The sequence below is a fragment of the Coregonus lavaretus genome (assembly GCF_964263955.1).
Source record: "Coregonus lavaretus genome assembly, contig: HAP1_SCAFFOLD_2893, whole genome shotgun sequence".
Classification (NCBI taxonomy): domain Eukaryota; kingdom Metazoa; phylum Chordata; class Actinopteri; order Salmoniformes; family Salmonidae; genus Coregonus; species Coregonus lavaretus.
The window spans coordinates 43,113-57,616 of record NW_028162211.1 but is presented as its reverse complement, the minus strand read 5'-3'; the positions used below and the strand labels follow the sequence as shown (position 1 = coordinate 57,616).

Genomic DNA, 14,504 nt, shown 5'->3' with positions numbered 1-14,504 from the left:
GGAGCTTCAGAGGGTGGTACGCTCAGCCGAACGCACCATTGGGTGCACACTGCCTGCCCTCCAGGACACCTACAACACCAGGTGTCACAGGAAGGCCAAGAAGATCATCAGGGACCTCAGCCACCCGAGCCACGGCCTGTTCTCCCCGCTTCCATCACTCAGACACTGGCAGTACAGGAGAATCATGGCAAAAACTGGAAGACTGGCCAATAGTTTCTACCTCCAGACCCCAGCTGCTCCCCCTATGGACATTTACCCTGCCCCCACCCCCAATAGACATTTATCATTGTTACAGTTGTAAATATGTACATATTATTTTTTATTATTGTTTCATTCACTTCTATTTTTGACCTGCACTGTTGGAGCTCGGAGTTTAATAATTTCACTGTACTCTGCAATTACATCTGCGAGCCTGTGCATGTGACTAATAAACTAATCTAATCTCTCCTCTTCTCTTCTCTTCTCTTCTGCTCTCCACTTCTCCTCTCCTCTCCTCTCCTCTCCTCTCCTCTCCTCTCCTCTCCTCTCCTCTCCTCTCCTCTCCTCTCCTCTCCTCTCATCCTTCTCTCCTCTCCTCTCATCCTTCTCTCCTCTGCTCTCCTCCTTCTCTCCTCGATGTTTGTTTGCCTATTATGGGGGAAATCCTTAACTGAATTGCGTCAGAGCTACGTCAATGGGCTCTCAGTGCATTGATGCTGAGGATAGAGGCGGCCATATTCATCTATGGGAGAGGAACATAACAGCTGCTCGGTTACCATATGGTCCTGTCAAACCAACTGTCCCGACCCCGGTGTCTGATCTTCCCCGGGCAGTAGGCGCCGGTGACCCGGTTCTGGCTCGTTCCCGACCGTGAAGGCAGAATCTCCAGTCGGTTATCAGCGGGGGGAGATTCGGCTTGGAGCGGCGGTCTAGCTCCGACTACGATGCCGTTCTCCCAGCCGCTCGAAATGGAGGTGACCAGCGTTAGTAGTGAGGTTAGTTCACTATTATAGCTTCTGCATGGGATGTAAGGCTGTTTATTCGTTGTGTTTATGTCCCAGCAATGTATGAAAGTGCGACTGAAACCATATAATGGTGAGACAGCATGCATGCTAACAGAGCAGCTAGTTAGGCTAATGCTAGTAGTGTTGCTAAACTAGCTGGCTAGCTATATCTGCTTGTTCCATCTTATTTATGCGAACTTTATTTATTTTGAGGCAGGAAATGTTGTTTCCTTGATGGAATGTATCGGGTTCATATTGGGTTGTTTACACCTTTGTTTACCAAGTTGTTGAAACGGTTCAAACATTTGTTTTCATCCCAGTTCCTTCGGTGCTTGAGCGGATGTTAGCTAGCTAACTGATTTTCTGTTCGTTTTTTTTAGCAGGCTAACTATTAGTAATGCTACAAATATCCCTGTCACTAGCTATAAAGTCTTTAACTAAATCACTTTTCTAGCTAGGTAAAACCATCTGCGTGTTTTGACGTGCTGGGAAATGTTGGCCAGACAAACTGTAATGCGCGAGTGTTTAGGTTGTAGCAACGGCTACACAGCTAGCTACTAGTTAGCATGGTAGCTGTTAGCAGTCACCGGTCACACGTCAACATTCAGAGACAGCGATGGATAGCTAGCTACTAGTTAGCATGTTAGCTGTTAGCAGTCACCGGTCACACGTCAACATTCAGAGACAGCGATGGATAGCTAGCTACTAGTTAGCATGTTAGCTGTTAGCAGTCACCGGTCACACGTCAACATTCAGAGACAGCGATGGATAGCTAGCTACTAGTTAGCATGTTAGCTGTTAGCAGTCACCGGTCACACGTCAACATTCAGAGACAGCGATGGATAGCTAGCTACTAGTTAGCATGTTAGCTGTTAGCAGTCACCGGTCACACGTCAACATTCAGAGACAGCGATGGATAGCTAGCTACTAGTTAGCATGTTAGCTGTTAGCAGTCACCGGTCACACGTCAACATTCAGAGACAGCGATGGATAGCTAGCTACTAGTTAGCATGTTAGCTGTTAGCAGTCACCGGTCACACGTCAACATTCAGAGACAGCGATGGATAGCTAGCTGGTTGGTGGTCATGGCTAGAAGGGATCCAGTCTGATTTGACTTGTCGTAGTAGGTTAGGATACTTTACGCAGCAGGTTACGAGACAGACAGCAGGTTTTGAGAATTAGGTAAGGGTTAGAGTTAGTTAAAATGCAAAAAAAAAAAAAATCTACTTTTGACGTTAATTTAACAAAAGCCATGACCCTGGCTGGCTGACTCGCCAACTATCTCATGCAGATAATAATAATGGTCCAAAGAGTAGACCCTACAATTATGCTTATCTTTTACTTTGCTTGTACAACATTCTAAATTGTTAGCTACTGTATCTAGCTAGACCTAGTTTCGATGCAACTTAGTTTTTACATTGTGCTGGCAACTCTCTTGGTTGCATTGAAGCTAAACTAGGCCCATATAGATCTAATTAAATTATATTGTTCCTGTCACTGTTTGTTTACATCAGGCATGTTGTAAACTCTTCACAATGCTGTAGCTCTTGAAAACCCTTCTCTGTATATAGGGTTTTCAGTGCTTACATTCGCCCACTGATGCCTCCATGTGAACCACAGTTCCGATGCAGTGTATTAACATTAAGAACGTCAATCATTGCTTTCAAATCGTTTTTCGAAACATATGCTGATATGCCCCTTATCTTTTATATCAGCGAGAAATAATCGTTCAAATAAAAAATACACTTACTGTAGCAGTTTTGCACATATCTACAAGCTGTGTGTGCTTCCAGTAGAGGAACTACACTTCCTCTGCAGTTACGGTGTTCGGAGCATGCTGGATAGCTAATTAGCACAGTGGCAGTGTATGTCGTCCATCTGTCTTCCGTAAACAAGCGATGTAACATGGAGAGATGGCCGTGTGGGAACCTTAACCCTATATCGGTGTGTATCAATTTAACCTTTCTGTAAAATAAATATATATATATATATGATATGCTCCCAAAACCATACCACATGCAATACATGTTAATGTTCAGACCAAGCGTCAGGGCTCTCAACACAACGCCCCCTACAGAAGAGGCCTTGTCCAATGACTCTTATGTGTAATGTAATAGAACTGATCAAGGGCTTAGCTACACAGTAACTCTGCAATAGATTGGGACTGGTCATGTCTGAAAAGCTTTGTTGTTTTATTGGGACTAGTCATGTCTGAAAAGCGTTGTTGTGTTATTGGGACTGGTCATGTCTGAAAAGCTTTGTTGTGTTATTGGGACTGGTCATGTCTGAAAAGCTTTGTTGTGTTATTGGGACTGGTCATGTCTGAAAAGCTTTGTTGTGTTATTGGGACTGGTCATGTCTGAAAAGCTTTGTTGTGTTATTGGGACTGGTCATGTCTGAAAAGCTTTGTTGTGTTATTGGGACTGGTCATGTCTGAAAAGCTTTGTTGTGTTATTGGGACTGGTCATGTCTGAAAAGCTTTGTTGTGTTATTGGGACTGGTCATGTCTGAAAAGCTTTGTTGTGTTTTGATGTGCCGACCAGGCAGCAGGAATCCAGCTCTGGTTGTTTTTCTGGGAATATCTTCTTTCTGTATGGATCTACAGATTGTTTGTCTGCCTGCCTGTCTGTCTCTACCTGTCCATCTGGATCTACAGATTGTCTGTCTGTCTACCTGTCTGTATGGATCTACAGATTGTTTGTCTGTCTCTGCCTGCCTGCCTGTCTGTATGGATCTACAGATTGCCTGTCTGTCTCTGCCTGCCTGGTGTGTGTGTGTGTTGAGCGCCAGTCTGTATTGGTGTCAGCAAGTCAGGCTGAGTGAAAGGGTTAGGGTGTCAGAGAGTCAGGCTGAGTGAAAGGGTTAAGGAGCAGTTGCCATACCAGGTGGTGATGCAACCAGTCAGGATGCTCTTGATGGTGCAGCTGTATAACTTTTTGAGGATCTGAGGACCCATGCCAAATCCTTTCAGTCTCCTGAGGGGGAATAGGCTTTGTCGTGCCCTCTTCACGACTGTCTTGGTGTGTTTGGACCATGATAGTTCGTTGGTAATGTGGACACCAAGGAACTTGAAGCTCTCAACCTGTTCCACTACAGCCCTGTCGATGAGAATGGGGGCGTGCTCAGTCCTCTTTTTTTTTCCTGTAGTCCACAATCATCTCCTTTGTCTTGGTCACGTTGAAGGAGAGATTGTTATCCTGGCACCAGACGGCCAGGTCTCTGACCTCCTCCATATAGGCTGTCTCATCGTTGTCGTTGATCAGGCCTACCACTGTTGTGTCGTCTGCAAACTTAATGATGGTGTTGGAGTCGTGCCTGGCCATGCAGTCATGGGTGAACAGGGAGTACAGGAGGGGACTGAGCACGCACCCCTGAGGGGCCCCTGTGTTGAGGATCAGCGCGGCAGATATGTTGTTGACCTGCTTAAAAGTCTTACTCACATCGGCTACGGAGAGCGTGATCACATAGTCATCCGGAACAGCTGGTGCTCTCATGCATGCTTCAGTGTTGCTTGCCTCGAAGCGAGCATAGAAGTGCTTTAGCTCATCTGGTAGGCTTGTGTCACTGGGCAGCTCGCGGCTGTGCTTCCCTTTGTAGTCTGTAATAGTTTTCAAGCCCTGCCACATCCAACGAGCGTCTGAGCCGGTGTAGTACGATTCAATCTTAGACTGTATTGACTCTTTGCCTGTTTGATGGTTCGTCAGAGGGCATAGTGGGATTTCTTATAAGCGTCCGGGTTAGAGTCCCGCTCCTTGAAAGCGGCAGCTCTACCCTTTAGCTCAGTGCGGATGTTGCCTGTAATCCATGGCTTCTGGTTGGGGTATGTACGTACGGTCACTGTGGGGACGACGTCATCGATGCACTTATTGATGAAGCCAGTGACTGATGTGGTGTACTCCTCAATGCTATCTGAAGAATCCCAGAACATGTTCCAGTCTGTGCTAGCAAAACAGTCCTGTAGCTTAGCATCTGCGTCATCTGACCACTTTTTTTTAATTAACCGAGTCACTGGTGATGATAACGGTTGTGTACAGCAGGAAGTCAGATGGGTGACTAGTAACAGACTGTTACTGGGGGATGGATTACAGCCACTCAATACTGTAGAGACGCCAACGGGAGCTGAAAATATTTTTGGGATAGATTGTTCTGGAAATTCTCACAAACTTCATTTGGAGCAAGGATGTTAAATACTTCTTACATTTGTATCGCAAACAATGTTTTTGAAAATTATGATGAAAGTTGCCATTTTAGACCCCTTGACTTTTACCACATTTTGTTACAGCCTTATTCTAAAATGGAATAAATTGTTATTTTCCCCTTCATCAGTCTACACACAATACCCCAAAATGACAAAGCAGAAACAGGTTTTTAGAATTTTTAGCAAATGTAATAAAAATAAATAGTATTCAGACCCTTTCCTCAGTACTTTGTTGAAGCACTTTTGGCAGCGATTACAGCCTCGAGTCTTCTTGGCTATGATGCTACAAGCTTGGCACACCTGTATTTGGGGAGTTTCTCCCATTCTTCTCTGCAGATCGTCTCAAGCTCTGTCAGGTTGGATGGGGAGCGTCGCTGCACAGCTATTTTCAGGTCTCACCAGAGATTTTCCATCAGGTTCAAGTCCGGGCATTGTCCCGAAGCCACTCCTGCATTTTCTTGGCTGATGCTTAGGGTTGTTGTCCTGTTGGAAGGTGAGCCTTCGCCCCAGTCTGAGGTCCTGAGCGCTCTGGACCAGGTTTTCATCAAGGAGCTCTCTGTTATTTGCTCCGTTAATCTTTCCCTCGATCCTGACTCCTGAGTGGCGCAGTGGTCTAAGGCACTGCATCGCAGTGCTAACTGTGCCACTAGAGATCCTGGTTCGAATCCAGGCTCTGTCGCAGCCAGCCGCGACCGGGAGACTCATGGGCGGCGCACAATTGGCCCAGCGTCGTCCAGGGTAGGGGAGGGAATGGCCGGCAGGGATGTAGCTCAGTTGATAGAGCATGGCGTTTGCAACGCCAGGGTTGTGGGTTCGATTCCCACGGGGGGCCAGTATATATAAAAAAATATGTATTCACTAACTGTAAGTCGCTCTGGATAAGAGCGTCTGCTAAAATGACTAAAATGTAAAATGTAAATGTAGTCTCCCAGTCCCTGCCACTGAAAAACATCCTCGCAGCATTGTGCTGCCACCACTATGCTTCACCATAAGGATGGTGCCAGGTTTCCTCCAGACGTGACGCTTGGCATTCAAGAGTTCAATCTTGGTTTCATCAGACCAGAGAATCTTGTTTCTCATGGTCTGAAAGTCCTTTAGGTGCCTTTTGGAAAACTCCAAGCGTGCTGTCATGTGCCTTTTACTGAGGAGTGGCTTCCGTCTGGCCACTCTACCATAAAGGCCTGATTGGTGGAGTGCTGCAGAGATGGTTGTCCTTCTGGAAGGTTCTCCCATCTCCACAGAGGAACTCTGGAGTGCTGTCAGTGACCATCGGGTTCTTGGTCACCTCCCTGACCAAGGCCCTTCTCCCCAGATTGCTCAGTTTGGCCGGGCGGCCAGCTCTAGGAAGAGTCTTAGCGGTTGCAAACTTCTTCCATTTAAGAATGATGGAGGCCACTGTGTTCTTGGGGACCTTCAATGCTGCAGACATTTTTTGGTACTCTTCCCCAGATCTGTGCCTCGACACAATCCTGTCTCGGAGCTGTACGGACAATTCCTTCGACCTCATGGCTTGGTTTTTGCTCTGACATGCACTGTCAACTGTGGGACCTGATATAGGCAGTGTGCCTTTCCAAATCATGTCCAATCAAGTTGTAGAAACATCTCAAGGATGATCAATGGAACCAGGATGCACCAGAGCTCAATTGAGTCTCATAGCAAAGGGTCTGAATACTTATGTAAATAAGGTATTTTATTTTATTTTTAATACATTTGCAAACATTTCTAAAAACCTGTTTTCGCTTTTTCATTATGGGGTATTGTGTGTAGATTAGGATAAAAATGTACTTAATCCATTTTAGAATAAGGCTATCACGTAACAAAATGTGTAAAAGGTCAAGGGGTCTGAATACTTTCCGAATGCACTGTAGTTGGCAATGGCAAGAGAAGTAACTTTTTAAGTTTATCATTTTTATTTAGATTTATATAACATTTTGATTAACCACATGACAATGGTTTTGAGAGATGAAGACGTTATTATCAATGAAATGAAACTTTCATGAAAATTTGCATACGAAAACCATAACTGGCACGCAGATTGATAGAAAGTGTAATATACATTTGCATTCCACATGAGAAAGGTTGCCGACTCCTCGTGTGGCCTATTACCGGAAACTTCAGGAGAGTAATGGCAGAATCTGCGAACGCCAGCGGGAACGGGAGGAGAATAGTGGGATCAGTTTTTCTTCTGGTTTCTAGATCTCTGGTGCCCTCTTGAGGCATTTGTCTTATTTCAGCTTTAAGCATCAGACAAGCTCAATGCATATATTTTATTTTGTGTCTATATATGGAAAAATACACGTTTAAAAATGTCCAATTGATTGGTCGAATGAACAGATGACTTTCGGTCTACTAAGATTTTTTGTTGTTGTTGAGGAGCCCTAATTGTCACTGACTTAGCCAAATTGACCTGCTGGAACTCTCCCATCGTGTTGTTGATTTGTGATTGTATTGTGTTGATGTGGTTGTTTACTGTGTGTTGTTGTTGATGATGTTTACTGTCTGTGTGTTCCAGGTCAATGGTCACCAGATCCTGGATGAGCCCATGGACGAGGGAGAGTCTTTCACGCATTGTGTGAGTAACATAGTGGTCCTCTGTAGTGGTCCTCTTTAGCTCACCTGGTAGAGCACGGCGCTTGTAATAATAATAATATAATAATAATAATATGCCATTTAGCAGACGCTTTTATCCAAAGCGACTTACAGTCATGCGTGCATACATATTTTTATATTTTTTGTGTATGGGTGGTCCCGGGGATCGAACCCACTACCTTGGCGTTACAAGCGCCGTGCTCTACCAGCTGAGCTACAGAGGACCACGCTTGTAACGCCAGGGTAGTGGGTTCGATCCCCGGGACCACCCATACACAAAAAAAATGTATGCACGCATGACTGTAAGTCGCTTTGGATAAAAGCGTCTGCTAAATGGCATATTATTTATTTATTATTATAGTGGAGGGTGAGTCTCTCTCATTGTGTGAGTAACATGGGGGAGGGAGACGAGGGTGAGTCTCTCTCATTGTGTGAGTAACATGGGGGAGGGAGACGAGGGAGAGTCTCTCTCATTGTGTGAGTAACATGGGGGAGGGAGACGAGGGTGAGTCTTTCACTCATTGTGTGAATAACATGGAGGGTGTGAGTAGTAGTAGTAGTAGTAGTAATAATACTAGTCATTTTTATAGCTCTTTTCATTACAGTGTATCTGGTAGAGGATAGTAGAGGCTGGTGTATCTGGTAGAGGATAGTAGAGGCTGGTGTATCTGGTAGAGGATAGTAGAGGCTGGTGTATCTGGTAGAGGCTGGTGTATCTGGTAGAGGATAGTAGAGGCTGGTGTATCTGGTAGAGGATAGTAGAGGCTGGTGTATCTGGTAGAGGCTGGTGTATATGGTAGAGGCTGGTGTATCTGGTAGAGGCTGGTGTATCTGGTAGAGGCTGGTGTATCTGGTAGAGGCTGGTGTATCTGGTAGAGGCTGGTGTATCTGGTAGAGGCTGGTGTATCTGGTAGAGGCTGGTGTATCTGGTAGAGGCTGGTGTATCTGGTAGAGGCTGGTGTATCTGGTAGAGGCTGGTGTATCTAGTAGAGGATAGTGTATCTGGTAGAGGCTGGTGTATCTGGTAGAGGATAGTGTATCTGGTAGAGGCTGGTGTATCTGGTAGAGGATAGTGTATCTGGTAGAGGCTGGTGTATCTGGTAGAGGCTGGTGTATCTGGTAGAGGCTGGTGTATCTGGTAGAGGCTGGTGTATCTGGTAGAGGCTGGTGTATCTGGTAGAGGCTGGTGTATCTGGTAGAGGCTGGTGTATCTGGTAGAGGCTGGTGTATCTGGTAGAGGATAGTGTATATGTGGTAGAGGATAGTGTATATGTGGTAGAGGATAGTGTATATGTTGAAGAGGATAGTAGAGGCTGGTGTATCTGGTAGAGGCTGGTGTATCTGGTAGAGGATAGTGTATCTGGTAGAGGATAGTGTATCTGGTAGAGGCTGGCGTATCTAGTAGAGGCTGGTGTATCTGGTAGAGGCTGGTGTATCTGGTAGAGGCTGGTGTATCTAGTAGAGGATAGTGTATCTGGTAGAGGATAGTGTATCTAGTAGAGGATAGTAGAGGCTGGTGTATCTGGTAGAGGATAGTGTATCTGGTAGAGGCTGGTGTATCTAGTAGAGGATAGTGTATCTGGTAGAGGCTGGTGTATCTAGTAGAGGATAGTGTATCTGGTAGAGGCTGGTGTATCTAGTAGAGGATAGTGTATCTGGTAGAGGCTGGTGTATCTGGTAGAGGCTGGTGTATCTGGTAGAGGCTGGTGTATCTGGTAGAGGCTGGTGTATCTGGTAGAGGCTGGTGTAGCTGGTAGAGGCTGGTGTATCTAGTAGAGGCTGGTGTATCTAGTAGAGGCTGGTGTATCTAGTAGAGGATAGTGTATCTAGTAGAGGATAGTAGAGGCTGGTGTATCTAGTAGAGGATAGTGTATCTGGTAGAGGCTGGTGTATCTAGTAGAGGATAGTGTATCTAGTAGAGGCTGGTGTATCTGGTAGAGGCTGGTGTATCTGGTAGAGGCTGGTGTATCTGGTAGAGGCTGGTGTATCTGGTAGAGGCTGGTGTATCTGGTAGAGGCTGGTGTATCTGGTAGAGGCTGGTGTATCTGGTAGAGGCTGGTGTATCTGGTAGAGGCTGGTGTATCTGGTAGAGGATAGTGTATATGTTGTAGAGGATAGTGTATATGTTGTAGAGGATAGTGTATATGTTGTAGAGGATAGTGTATATGTTGTAGAGAATAGTAGAGGCTGGTGTATCTAGTAGAGGATAGTGTATCTGGTAGAGGCTGGTGTATCTAGTAGAGGATAGTGTATCTGGTAGAGGCTGGTGTATCTAGTAGAGGATAGTGTATCTGGTAGAGGCTGGTGTATCTAGTAGAGGCTGGTGTATCTGGTAGAGGCTGGTGTATCTGGTAGAGGCTGGTGTATCTGGTAGAGGCTGGTGTATCTGGTAGAGGCTGGTGTATCTGGTAGAGGCTGGTGTATCTGGTAGAGGCTGGTGTATATGGTAGAGGCTGGTGTATCTGGTAGAGGCTGGTGTATCTGGTAGAGGATAGTGTATATGTTGTAGAGGATAGTGTATATGTTGTAGAGGATAGTGTATATGTTGTAGAGGATAGTGTATATGTTGTAGAGAATAGTAGAGGCTGGTGTATCTGGTAGAGGCTGGTGTATCTAGTAGAGGATAGTGTATCTGGTAGAGGCTGGTGTATCTAGTAGAGGATAGTGTATCTGGTAGAGGCTGGTGTATCTGGTAGAGGATAGTGTATATGTTGTAGAGGATAGTGTATATGTTGTAGAGAATAGTAGAGGCTGGTGTATCTGGTAGAGGCTGGTGTATCTGGTAGAGGCTGGTGTATCTGGTAGAGGCTGGTGTATCTGGTAGAGGCTGGTGTATCTGGTAGAGGCTGGTGTATCTGGTAGAGGCTGGTGTATCTGGTAGAGGCTGGTGTATCTGGTAGAGGCTGGTGTATCTGGTAGAGGCTGGTGTATCTGGTAGAGGCTGGTGTATCTAGTAGAGGATGGTGTATCTAGTAGAGGATAGTGTATCTGGTAGAGGCTGGTGTATCTAGTAGAGGCTGGTGTATCTGGTAGAGGCTGGTGTATCTGGTAGAGGCTGGTGTATCTGGTAGAGGCTGGTGTATCTGGTAGAGGCTGGTGTATCTGGTAGAGGCTGGTGTATCTAGTAGAGGATAGTGTATCTGGTAGAGGCTGGTGTATCTAGTAGAGGATAGTGTATCTGGTAGAGGCTGGTGTATCTAGTAGAGGCTGGTAGAGGCTGGTGTATCTGGTAGAGGCTGGTGTATCTGGTAGAGGCTGGTGTATCTGGTAGAGGCTGGTGTATCTGGTAGAGGCTGGTGTATCTGGTAGAGGCTGGTGTATCTGGTAGAGGCTGGTGTATCTGGTAGAGGCTGGTGTATCTAGTAGAGGCTGGTGTATCTGGTAGAGGCTGGTGTATCTGGTAGAGGATAGTGTATATGTTGTAGAGGATAGTGTATATGTTGTAGAGAATAGTAGAGGCTGGTGTATCTGGTAGAGGATAGTGTATCTGGTAGAGGCTGGTGTATCTAGTAGAGGATAGTGTATCTGGTAGAGGCTGGTGTATCTAGTAGAGGATAGTGTATCTGGTAGAGGCTGGTGTATCTGGTAGAGGCTGGTGTATCTGGTAGAGGCTGGTGTATCTGGTAGAGGCTGGTGTATCTGGTAGAGGGTGGTAGAGGCTCGTGTATCTAGTAGAGGATGGTGTATCTGGTAGAGGATAGTGTATATGTTGTAGAGGATAGTGTATATGTTGTAGAGAATAGTAGAGGCTGGTGTATCTGGTAGAGGCTGGTGTATCTGGTAGAGGCTGGTGTATCTGGTAGAGGCTGGTGTATCTAGTAGAGGCTGGTGTATCTGGTAGAGGCTGGTGTATCTGGTAGAGGATGGTGTATCTGGTAGAGGCTGGTGTATCTAGTAGAGGATAGTGTATCTGGTAGAGGCTGGTGTATCTAGTAGAGGATAGTGTATCTGGTAGAGGCTGGTGTATCTGGTAGAGGCTGGTGTATCTGGTAGAGGCTGGTGTATCTGGTAGAGGCTGGTGTATCTGGTAGAGGCTGGTGTATCTGGTAGAGGGTGGTAGAGGCTCGTGTATCTAGTAGAGGATGGTGTATCTGGTAGAGGATAGTGTATATGTTGTAGAGGATAGTGTATATGTTGTAGAGAATAGTAGAGGCTGGTGTATCTGGTAGAGGCTGGTGTATCTAGTAGAGGCTGGTGTATCTGGTAGAGGCTGGTGTATCTAGTAGAGGCTGGTGTATCTGGTAGAGGCTGGTGTATCTAGTAGAGGCTGGTGTATCTGGTAGAGGCTGGTGTATCTGGTAGAGGATAGTGTATCTGGTAGAGGCTGGTGTATCTAGTAGAGGATAGTGTATCTGGTAGAGGCTGGTGTATCTAGTAGAGGATAGTGTATCTGGTAGAGGCTGGTGTATCTGGTAGAGGCTGGTGTATCTAGTAGAGGCTGGTGTATCTGGTAGAGGATAGTGTATATGTTGTAGAGGATAGTGTATATGTTGTAGAGAATAGTAGAGGATAGTGTATCTGGTAGAGGCTGGTGTATCTAGTAGAGGCTGGTGTATCTGGTAGAGGCTGGTGTATCTGGTAGAGGCTGGTGTATCTGGTAGAGTCTGGTAGAGGCTGGTGTATCTGGTAGAGTCTGGTAGAGGCTGGTGTATCTGGTAGAGGATAGTGTATATGTTGTAGAGGATAGTGTATATGTTGTAGGGGATAGTGTATATGTTGTAGGGGATAGTGTATATGTTGTAGGGGATAGTGTATATGTTGTAGGGGATAGTGTATATGTTGTAGGGGATAGTGTATATGTTGTAGGGGATAGTGTATATGTTGTAGGGGATAGTGTATATGTTGTAGGGGATAGTGTATATGTTGTAGGGGATAGTGTATATGTTGTAGGGGATAGTGTATATGTTGTAGGGGATAGTGTATATGTTGTAGAGGATAGTGTATATGTTGTAGGGGATAGTGTATATGTTGTAGAGGATAGTGTATATGTTGTAGGGGATAGTGTATATGTTGTAGAGGATAGTGTATATGTTGTAGGGGATAGTGTATATGTTGTAGGGGATAGTGTATATGTTGTAGGGGATAGTGTATATGTTGTAGAGGATAGTGTATATGTTGTAGAGGATAGTGTATATGTTGTAGAGGATAGTGTATATGTTGTAGAGGATAGTGTATATGTTGTAGAGGATAGTGTATATGTTGTAGGGGATAGTGTATATGTTGTAGGGGATAGTGTATATGTTGTAGAGGATAGTGTATATGTTGTAGGGGATAGTGTATATGTTGTAGGGGATAGTTTATATGTTGTAGGGGATAGTTTATATGTTGTAGGGGATAGTGTATATGTTGTAGGGGATAGTGTATATGTTGTAGGGGATAGTGTATATGTTGTAGAGGATAGTGTATATGTTGTAGGGGATAGTGTATATGTTGTAGGGGATAGTGTATATGTTGTAGAGGATAGTGTATATGTTGTAGGGGATAGTGTATATGTTGTAGGGGATAGTAGAGGATAGTGTATCTGGTAGAGGCTGGTGTATCTAGTAGAGGATAGTGTATCTGGTAGAGGCTGGTGTATCTAGTAGAGGATAGTGTATCTGGTAGAGGATAGTGTATCTGGTAGAGGCTGGTGTATCTAGTAGAGGCTGGTGTATCTGGTAGAGGCTGGTGTATCTGGTAGAGGATAGTGTATCTGGTAGAGGCTGGTGTATCTAGTAGAGGCTGGTGTATCTGGTAGAGGCTGGTGTATCTGGTAGAGGGTGGTAGAGGCTTGTGTATCTAGTAGAGGCTGGTGTATCTGGTAGAGGATAGTGTATATGTTGTAGAGGATAGTGTATATGTTGTAGAGAATAGTAGAGGCTGGTGTATCTGGTAGAGGCTGGTGTATCTAGTAGAGGATGGTGTATCTAGTAGAGGATAGTGTATCTGGTAGAGGCTGGTGTATCTGGTAGAGGATAGTGTATCTGGTAGAGGCTGGTGTATCTAGTAGAGGATAGTGTATCTGGTAGAGGCTGGTGTATCTAGTAGAGGATAGTGTATCTGGTAGAGGCTGGTGTATCTAGTAGAGGCTGGTAGAGGCTGGTGTATCTGGTAGAGGCTGGTAGAGGCTGGTGTATCTAGTAGAGGCTGGTGTATCTGGTAGAGGATAGTGTATATGTTGTAGAGGATAGTAGAGGCTGGTGTATCTAGTAGAGGATAGTGTATCTGGTAGAGGCTGGTGTATCTAGTAGAGGATAGTGTATCTGGTAGAGGCTGGTGTATCTAGTAGAGGATAGTGTATCTGGTAGAGGCTGATGTATCTAGTAGAGGCTGGTAGAGGCTGGTGTATCTGGTAGAGGCTGGTGTATCTGGTAGAGGCTGGTGTATCTGGTAGATGCTGGTGTATCTGGTAGAGGCTGGTGTATCTGGTAGAGGCTGGTGTATCTGGTAGAGGATAGTGTATATGTTGTAGAGAATAGTAGAGGCTGGTGTATCTGGTAGAGGATAGTGTATCTGGTAGAGGCTGGTGTATCTAGTAGAGGATAATGTATCTGGTAGAGGCTGGTGTATCTGGTAGAGGCTGGTGTATCTAGTAGAGGATAGTGTATCTGGTAGAGGCTGGTGTATCTGGTAGAGGATAGTAGAGGCTGGTGTATCTAGTAGAGGATAGTGTATCTGGTAGAGGCTGGTGTATCTAGTAGAGGCTGGTGTATCTGGTAGAGGCTGGTGTATCTGGTAGAGGCTGGTGTATCTGG

The 14,504-nt window shown here is 45.4% G+C and overlaps 1 protein-coding gene across 1 annotated transcript in view; it reads left to right on the top strand.

Annotated features, from left to right (window-relative positions):
* Nucleotides 1–683: 683 nt before the first annotated feature.
* The window catches only part of LOC311119459 (ribosomal protein S6 kinase alpha-6-like), a gene marked incomplete at its 3' end in the record, with an annotated part of 55,850 nt that continues 42,029 nt past the window's right edge, over nt 684–14,504 (top strand). Inside the window, exons 1-2 of the mRNA XM_084194147.1 lie at nt 684–974; nt 7,694–7,753. Of these exons, the coding sequence (XP_084050273.1) occupies nt 924–974; nt 7,694–7,753 (111 nt within the window). The remainder of the gene's footprint in view (nt 975–7,693; nt 7,754–14,504) is intronic.